This window comes from Engraulis encrasicolus, chromosome 10, assembly GCF_034702125.1.
Source record: "Engraulis encrasicolus isolate BLACKSEA-1 chromosome 10, IST_EnEncr_1.0, whole genome shotgun sequence".
NCBI classification, from domain to species: domain Eukaryota; kingdom Metazoa; phylum Chordata; class Actinopteri; order Clupeiformes; family Engraulidae; genus Engraulis; species Engraulis encrasicolus.
In genome coordinates this window covers 43,310,022-43,319,142 of record NC_085866.1, presented here as the reverse complement: position 1 = coordinate 43,319,142, position 9,121 = coordinate 43,310,022, and the positions used below count along the sequence as shown (strand labels likewise).

General features: G+C 42.6%; 3 protein-coding genes across 4 annotated transcripts in view; 2 read left to right on the top strand and 1 right to left on the bottom strand.

Annotated features, from left to right (window-relative positions):
• The first annotated feature begins 539 nt into the window (after nucleotides 1–539).
• Nucleotides 540–2,975, top strand: LOC134456264 (E3 ubiquitin-protein ligase TRIM11-like). Its single transcript, XM_063207645.1, has 6 exons — nucleotides 540–1,232; nucleotides 1,463–1,558; nucleotides 1,897–2,133; nucleotides 2,352–2,511; nucleotides 2,661–2,693; nucleotides 2,796–2,975. Exons 1-6 carry the CDS (start codon nucleotides 762–764, stop codon nucleotides 2,927–2,929), a joined length of 1,131 nt encoding a protein of 376 aa, XP_063063715.1. The 5' UTR covers nucleotides 540–761; the 3' UTR covers nucleotides 2,930–2,975.
• A 583-nt stretch (nucleotides 2,976–3,558) lies between these two features.
• On the top strand, nucleotides 3,559–5,349 carry LOC134457146 (tripartite motif-containing protein 16-like). Its single transcript, XM_063208970.1, has 2 exons — nucleotides 3,559–3,601; nucleotides 3,802–5,349. Exons 1-2 carry the CDS (start codon nucleotides 3,577–3,579, stop codon nucleotides 4,356–4,358), a joined length of 582 nt encoding a protein of 193 aa, XP_063065040.1. The 5' UTR covers nucleotides 3,559–3,576; the 3' UTR covers nucleotides 4,359–5,349.
• Nucleotides 5,350–5,422: 73 nt separating this feature from the next.
• plekhm2 (pleckstrin homology domain containing, family M (with RUN domain) member 2) overlaps nucleotides 5,423–9,121 on the bottom strand; it is a 43,451-nt gene continuing 39,752 nt past the window's right edge. For both annotated transcript variants that reach the window (XM_063208967.1, XM_063208968.1), the window contains one exon: nucleotides 5,423–8,903. In XM_063208967.1, the coding sequence (XP_063065037.1) occupies nucleotides 8,766–8,903 (138 nt within the window). In that variant the 3' untranslated portion in view covers nucleotides 5,423–8,765. The remainder of the gene's footprint in view (nucleotides 8,904–9,121) is intronic.

Here is a 9,121-nt window from a genome sequence, read left to right as displayed (position 1 = left end):
ATTGGCTCATGGCTCTGTCTCCATACGCCCTCTCCCTAATGTTTTGCTTTTTCACATCATCAGCCCCCCAGGCACCTTCTCGCCTCTCTGCCTCTCTCTCTTTCTCTCTCTCCCACACTCTACCTTCCTCTTTCTCTCTCCATCTCTCTAGCTATCCCCTCATACCTCTCTCAACCTCATACTCTCTCTGCATTGCTGCAGTAACACCAAAGAAAGAGAGAGAGAGTGTGTGAAATATTAACGTGGCTCGCCAGGGTGGCAAGAGAGAGGGAGAGGGCAAGAGAGGAGAAGAAAGGGCTGGGGAGGAAGAGAGAGCGTGAGAGAGAGAAAGAAAGAGAGAGAGAGAGAGAGAGAGAGAGAGAGAGAGAGAGAGAGAGAGAGAGAGAGAGAGAGAGAGAGAGAGAGAGAGAGAGAGAGAGAGAGAGAGAGAGATAAGTGGGAGGTGTGTGGGAGGAGAGAGAGAGAGAGAGAGAGAGAGAGAGAGAGAGAGAGAGAGAGAGAGAGAGAGAGAGAGAGAGAGAGAGAGAGTGTAGTGGGAGGCGTGGGACGTAAGGCAAAGAGAGAGAGGAGAGAGAGCCTTCCTTAGGAGTGTCTTAAGAAGTGGTGATGGGTAGGGAGGGGGCAAGTCTCTCCCTCAACAATCTGCAGTGCAACATTGAAATGTGGCAGTAGTCAGTTCCACAGGTTTGACTGTGTACAATGCCACTAATAGCCTGGGGAAACCACGTGGAGTGACTCCACATTTACAAAGCAGCATTGCAATGAGGAAAGAAAACAGCGGCAGGTATTTGGAGAATGATAGGGACACCTCCTTTGATGAGCAAACCGAAACCAGTTACTGTAAACATACATGCCCAAAGCTTCCTGTAAAAAGATATTGTCAGAAAAACACACCACGGTCGTATGAAAACAAACTCAAATCTGCTTTCGTTGTACAGTTCGGAATGGCTAGTGATATGGAGCCAGATAGCACCATGAAGTGTCTCCTGTGTCAGAACTTCTTATCTGACCCGACGACTATACCATGTGGGCACAACTTTTGCATGAAGTGTATAACGCGTTGTTGGGACATGGAGATCTACTCGGGAATCTACACTTGTCCCCGATGCAAGAGGACCCTCACCGTGAGGCCCACTCTGAGCAGGAACGTGGCTCTGGCCAACATGGTCCAACAAGTCATTGATCTCAGGCAGAGAGTGCCTGGGGCTGGGGGAGACGAAGTAAGGAATAAGGTGAGGAGGCAGTATTCACATTTATTTTCTATACTCCTTAAATGTAATGGATTGAACATGGGTATCTGGCACCAACCCATAGTGAAATACTGGGTAAAGACGGATCCCTCACAGCCAGCAATTACTTACTGAAGAACAAGATTTAAAAAAAAAAAAAAATCACTTGATCTTTTCTACTGGAGTTTTGTTGTCAGAAGGTAGTCACTATTTTTTTTTATTTTTTTTTAAAGAGGCCGATAGCTGTCACCAAAGACAAGTTGAGGAAGAAGACAAAAGAGTGGGAGGAAGACTTGGAGAAGCTGAGAGCCAAAATGCTTTCACTTGAGGTGAGTCATGGCATCTTCATGGCTTTGGTCAATGGAAAACTAGGATTACTAAAGAACTATCACAAATTATGATACGTATGTTGTTTACAAGAATGATGACTTGTGGAGGTACAACTGTCACAGAAATGCTGTAGCCTATACTGTAAACTAGTTAGAAGACCATATCCCAATTCTTTGATCACACAGCCACCAACGACTACATATCTACTGTAGACATCTAGATTTCTGTTCACCTACTGTAGAAGACACTGATGTCAACAAACATTTTCTGTTAAGCGATGATCTCATCACTGCCCATCCAATCTGCCACTATTCAATGCTTTTGCCCTATACCACAGAAATCTGCCGAGGCAGCATCACAGGTGAGCGAGGGGATTTATACGAAACTGCTGAACACCATAGAGAGGAAGAGAGAGGAGCATCGACAACACATGACGGAGAAGAAGAAAGCCCTTATGAGCCAGGCCGAGGCTGAGGAGAAATGGCTCATCTGCCAAATCTCCAACCTCGGCAAGAGAGACACTGAGCTGAACAGCCTTGGTACACCCAACTGGGACAAATCAAAACACTCACAGGTAGTCTTTTAAATAAATGTGTCTAATATCACTAAGCCATTGAAACAAAGGCTTTTACAATTTTTGGAATAGAGTGCCTCCTTGTGTTTGCGCACCCTCAGGTAGTGTACGGCCCTAAATGCATCCTGAAGACACTTTCAGGTTCCCTTTCCCTTTAGAACATTCTACATAATTTGCTTAATCACTCTTCCTCTGTCTGACTTTTGGATTTCTCACAGATATATGAAAACATCAATATGATTCTGCAGCAAGAAAAACAACCTTCTGAGTTTATCCGTGATTACAATTTCTTGACAATTGTTGACACAGATTTGAGCGATTTGAGAGTCTGTGTAGAGGCATTGTGGAACGAGACTTCACAGAATACTCAAAAGAAAGGTAAATGTACTATGTTGTTTATCTATTGTATTCAAAAAAATTATGCTTATTTGAAGATAATTTGTGATTATTTAAGTCTCTTTGATCATTTTACTCTCATGTTGTGTCTCCACCACTAATGATGTGAACTTGCTGTGAAATGTTTTAAGCTCCAGTAATCAAACCCCGGCTTAAAGTACCAGGTAACATTTTCATTTTTTAATATTGAAGTCAATTTCATTTTAAAAACATGATCCACTTGACTGAATAGATCTTCCATTTCTTTGATATCTTGGCCTTTACAGATGTCAATAAAAAAATAAATGTCATCCGGCCCTTGACCAACCAGGAAGTCATACCACTTAAGGAAATCATAACAGAGGTGAGCTGTAGAATATTAAACAACAACAACAAAGAAATCAGGATTACTTTGTATTGAAACCTCAGACTGACAGAGAAACAGGTTCGACCAGATTGAATAGCAGTATGCCTTTGGTGTGGTGTCATCGTCACAACAGCAAAACATACCAATCATTTTCTGAATGGATAGGATTTAATAATATTGTTGTATGCACATTACAAGGAGGGATCATAGTTCCAATTGTATTTGAAACACACTAATCCATGTGTTTGGTTTACAGGGACCACACATAGCAAAAGGTATGACATACAACAACTAAATATGCAACTACTTTTCTTTTTTTATCAAATTATTCCGACTTGACATATTGCATCTTTGTGCTTATCAGATAATGAGCCTCCAGCCCATGTCATTGTGAAGCCAATCATCAGTGAGTATGATTTCTCTCAATTGATGACAGTTTACTAGCAGAGATGTTTAATACATGACACACAATTGGGATCAGACTAACAAACAATCCTCTAATGCTAACCTGCTCACCCCCCCCCAGGAAGATCACAATCACTCGCACTTGGCACTGTTAGGCCAAAAGACAAACGCTGTAAGTATACTCTAAGAGACACGCCAAACAAATACTACACAAATAGAGCAAACTACTAGGGTAATAAGACGTCAGTCATTTTGTTGGTATCCCCACAGTGGTTGAGGTCAAGCCTGCTTCACTCATGACCAAGGAGGACTTGCTACAAAGTGAGTTTTTCCACGACAAAATTCAATATTCATGTATATTTAAACAGATGTCAAAAAAGAATGTCAAACACTTCCCAAAACATGTTAATGGGCCCTCACAGACACAGGTATTGTGTCACTGATATCCAATGCAAATTAGTCACTACTACAACTCACCCATGTGTTGCCTTCTCCTCATCTTCTCCACTTCTCCATGTCAGATGCCTGCTCTCTCACCCTGGACCAGGAAACTGCCCATCCCTTCCTCCTGCTCTCTGAGAACAACAATAAAGTGACCGGAAGCAAAGCCCGTCAGCGTAGGCAGAGCCTCACCAAGGCATTTGACTACTGGAAGCAGGTGCTCTGTGTAGAGAGACTGGTTGGAGGCCAATGCTACTGGGAAGTTGACTGGAGCGGCAAGGGGGTCTTCATCGGCGTGGCCCTGGAAGGACTGTGCAAAAGGGGAAAAGGCATGGAGTGCGGCCTAGGGCGTAACGCCAGCTCCTGGAGCTTACACTGTACAAACGACCGCTACACTGCCTGGCACAACAACATTGAACATGAGATTGCCATTAACGTCGCCTCGCCTAGGATTGGGGTGTTCTTGGACCAGCTGGAAGGGACACTCACGTTCTACAGTGTCGCAAGTGAAGTGACGGCCATCCACATGTTCACAGCACAGAACTTGAACAACCTTCTCTATCCTTGCTTTGGAATTGAGCAGGAATCCTCTGTCAAACTTGTCCAGCTGAACAGGAACTTTACGTTCTCAATTTAAAACACTGTGGGGTCCCTGTACAAAGTGAAAATTGTATAGCTTGTCATTAATACATACTGTAACGCACTTCAACTCACAATCACCTGTAGACCTTTCAATAGTTGACTGTGTTGGAAAACATGAGTTCACCTCATGTGATGTATTTAAAATTCTATGTTTGGTTGTTTGTTTATGAGGTGTTGGCCTGGTTTAGTTTACTATACGCAAAAATGATTTGCATCCTCTAATTATCCTCTCAGGTCTTAGCTACTGTCTCTGGTCTAGCAGAAAAAAATAATGAGACACATGCTGGAGAAGCTGCCTTAATGAGGTGAGACTGCAGGGAAGACATCAACCCTGAGAAACGACAGATTTGAGTGGGTTAATACAAAATTCAAGGCCCAGTAACTGACTGTACTCTAGTTCTTTTTTTGTGCGACACACAGTCATTATCAAGTGAAATAGAGACAATGTGGAGTGAATTTCTTATGATCTTACACACATGGTTTCCGGAAAGATGAAAGACTGATACTCACAAAAGGCACTAATTGCCTGGAAGTTTCAGACAAGAATCTGCATCTGACTCTGTGTAAGTTACGAGCCATTACTGCAAGGCTTTCAAGCCAGTCTAGAACAATGACTACAGTAGGACAGGAAAATTGTGCTTGCAGATTGGTAAAATGTTGTTATTATACGTATAATAAATCACTGTACAGTAGCACTTTATGTTGGATTGCCTGCATGAAACAAGACACAGAATCACGGTATAATTGTACACTGTACATGCCAAACAATGACAGTAACCTAAGCGGCAGTGTAGGCTACTGCAAGTTTGTTTCCTATAAGTACAGTTGTAAGTAATGCTGTAAACGAGAAGTGTTACATATTGTTACATTTATGTTTTCTTTCACTGAGTTTGCTGCAACAAAACAGCAAAATAAATTGTAAGTAATACCACAAAATATTAATCAGAAGTCTGGTTATGTCTGCATCTACTTACTCTCTATACCTGAACAGGTCATAATACATCATCTGTCCTCCAAGATCCATTAATCTGCAAGCATCAGCAGAGCAGGGACAAAGAATAGTGTATTTGGTTTCTTTATTCATACTTTGTCATATTTACAAAACCAAAAAGTGATTTCTATATACATTCAATGACCTTATGAACATAATTTAAAAAAGAAGCACATGCAGCTTTTAGTGTATAGATCAAGTGTTAGAATATAGTCCACATCCCCTTGCACAATATTACACCTGCAAAAGGCAACTAAATATATATTTTTATACATTTTTAAAAAATTACAAAAACATAACAGCAAAAATAACTAATTGAATAATATCGCTCCAATCTGTATCCATTTCACTGATGTAATCCATCATTGGCCAGCAATGTGTAAACACTCAAATTGCAGTAGGTACCATGGCAATGCCTCATCATCATTGTCCTGAGATTCCAGATCATTTTACTCTCATATCTACACTCATTACCTTCGTTACATGGGGATACCTCTAACATCTCATGTCCACCATCTTCTGTGTCCAGTGTGCAAGTAAAGCCGTGCAGGCAACATATTTTGCAGTGGGCTAGAAAAATAAAAAGGAAAAGAAGTCCAATGAACAGCGGAACACATTCTGCACGTGATGTGTGCATTGTTGCGGACCTGAGGTGTAACATCTGTTTTGTGAGTGACACCAAAATAAAGACAGGGCTTTAAATGGGTGAGAGAAAAAAAGACAGTGCCCAATAAAACAGTAAGACAACGACCACATAGTTGAGCCACATTCAAGACTTCATATAGCACACATTCACTGACACTTGTGGTTTTTCCTGCAAAACACTATGTGTAAAAGAAACACATATAATTGAAAGCCAGGATACAAGGCAACATTCAAAAACATGTACTACTAAAACACAAAATTATACATACGTACACGCACGCACGCGCACGCACGCACACGCACGCACGCGCGCGCACACGCACACGCACACGCACACGCACACACACACACACACACACACACACACACACACACACACACACACACACACACACACGTCTTCTATAGTTTCCCATTTTGGGAAGGCCACCATGCTATTGTGTTTAAATGACAATGGGCGCTTCGTACACTCAAGTCAAATAGCGTTGCTTGCTTGTCTTTTTCTTGAAGTTGATAGGATTGCCAGCTGGTTGATTTTCTCTCTCCATCTTTCTCCATAATTGTACCTTCAAAACATCTACACATAACTTCATTATTGCACTAGCAAGAGATTGAGAAGATGGTTATGAATACCTACAAGTATCGGCTTCTGGGGTCAGCCATACCTACAATATAGTGCGTATATGTGCCCACATACCTGGATAGAGTTAAGGAGGATACAAAATGATATGCTCGTGCAATAATGTGGTTAACAAATGTACTGTAAAGCACTTTACAGGGCGTGTGCAGATTAAACATACTCATTCTTTATATGTTTAGTCAATTGGGATTAATGTCAGGTGAAATAAATTTCAACGTTAGCAGCGAGCTATGGCCTGATCACGTCAGGGTTATTTATCAACATACTCCACTAATCCTAGCTTGAGACCTTTTTTTTCTTCCTATTTGTTTTCTTTTCCTGATTGCACAAATGTGCACACATCCAAACAAAGCAGAGTCCTGAACAGACTCAATCAAACCAAATAAAACAGTGGCTTCATTTAACTGACTGCCAGATGACAATCAAATCAACCAAAACTATTAGCACATAATGGCAACTGTGTGCAGATCTTAACATGTACTGTAGTCGTGCCCCAATTGTACGTAGTGCAGTCCATACACATGCAGTGCAAGAGACAGAAGTTGAATATCTCATCATTTTTTACACATATACATGTACAAATCTGTGCCATATACACATAATGCTCATATGAACAAACAACAGCCTACTGACATCATTTCAAATCGGAAACCCGTTGCAATTGATTGTGGTGCTTTCATTTCCTTAGACCCTTTGCACACTACATGCATGCATCAATCATCGAACCTTACGCAAGCCATAAACTATACAACAGTCAAACTTGTTTATGCCATGGCGTGCTATACATTAGTCAAGGGCCGCAATATGTTAGCATGGTTTGTTTGGAGAAACAAATGGGGCATTTGCCCTTCACGTTGTGTCTGTCTGGGTAAAATGACAAACAAATGAACACAAAACTTGTCCACATATACTTTAGATGCAGACAGACAGTCATCCACACACACGCACACGCACACACAATAGAGGATCACCCCGTTAGTTCAAGAGAAATGAACAAAGATAATGTTTAAAGAAATGTGCAATCTTGCAATTAGTCATATGCAAGCAATTTCTGTCATAGTCCTCTTCCTCCCTCATGTTTAGGTATCGGTTTTACACCCAAAATTAATCAGGGGGGTGGGGGGGGTCATCTTCCTCAAGTTAGCTGCTAGGGAAAGCTGCTTATCGTTTTGTCATTGGAGCACAACACACCCATGGTAGGCCACTGCAATGGTCCAAGCGCAACACTGTACACTTTCACCTTCTACAAGTTCACTCCGCACCTCTGCAAACGCCATTGGACTACCATCACTTCCAAACAAGCAGGTAACTTGTGAGTGTATCATGTGAGTGAGTGTATAATTGGCATCACGTGAGGTAACGACATTAGCGAGCACGGAACAGGAAAAAGGAAGAAGATGTCCACTCACTGGTAAAGACCTGACCTCAACATCAACTGCACTTCCCAGTGTTCAGTATTTTTATACACGTCGAATGTACAGTATATACACTGGAGTGACATTTTTTTAGGATGGTGGTTAGTTTAAGAGGTTCAAACATGACCTCCAGTGATTTGTTGGTAAATGTCACGTCACCACAGACAAGGGAAAGTCTGCGCTTCTTGTGGCCTGTCCCCTACTTCTCCATTGTCCCAAAGCGGTTACGCGGAGCATGTGCCTGAATATTTGTGCACGGCAGGAGGTGTAAACAGAACAACCCCACCCACAGACACAGATCGCCAGGACCAGCCGCTGGCTTTAGAGAGCTGTCACCATCGCCATGTGTCCCTCCAGTCTCACTAATGATGCACTCGCTTATCCACTCCACTCTCGGAGATCTGAGGAGGTTACTTGCCGACATGCACCAACCCGACGCTTTTCCACTCCCCAGTTGGCTTTAAGTCAGCCAATCTCTGATCCTAAGCATAAATGAATGCACCATCAGGTCCACAGTCGATTCAACTGCACTCTCTGGAGGTGAGGGTGAGGAGAGGGCAGAGTGCTTGGTCGCTGTAAGAAGTGCAGTCTGCACCCACCACCCCTTCCTTTGGACAGGTCGTGGGGTGCGTATGCGGGGTGTGTGGGATAGCTTGAGCTGGGTTAGAGTCCACTCTCTCTCTGGAGAGTCTGTGTTGCAGTCTCTGGGGTTCAGCACCAGGGCTCTCTCTGGGAGCGTCCGCGGTGCAGGCTGTCGCTGCGCTGCCACACACTCTGGATGAGAGCCAGCGCCTCGCCACAACGCTTCTGCACCGACGGCTCTGACACTACCTTCCTCGGCAGACAAACCTGTGAAAACAAGAGAGGAGAGAGGAGAGGAGAAGGAAGGCTTATTTGGGAAAATGTACTGACAGAAGTAACAAATTGCACATGATAGCACAATCAACTATAAATTAGAGAATAAAGGGGAAACCAGACAAAACATTGAAATGAAGAAAATGTCATCTATAGGTTTCATTTCCTTTCTGATTCCATAATAAAGTGTCATTTTAAAAAGTGTGTCGCTT

Bases quoted from the DNA above. Each gene is read 5' to 3' on its own strand.
- LOC134456264 (XM_063207645.1), top strand. From the start codon at position 762: ATGAGGAAAGAAAACAGCGGCAGGTATTTGGAGAATGATAGGGACACC. The intron at 1,233-1,462 runs GTGAGGAGGCAG...TTTTTTTTAAAG, and splicing joins GAGACGAAGTAAGGAATAAG to AGGCCGATAGCTGTCACCAA. The intron at 2,134-2,351 runs GTAGTCTTTTAA...GATTTCTCACAG, and splicing joins ACAAATCAAAACACTCACAG to ATATATGAAAACATCAATAT.
- LOC134457146 (XM_063208970.1), top strand. From the start codon at position 3,577: ATGACCAAGGAGGACTTGCTACAAA. The intron at 3,602-3,801 runs GTGAGTTTTTCC...TCTCCATGTCAG, and splicing joins CAAGGAGGACTTGCTACAAA to ATGCCTGCTCTCTCACCCTG.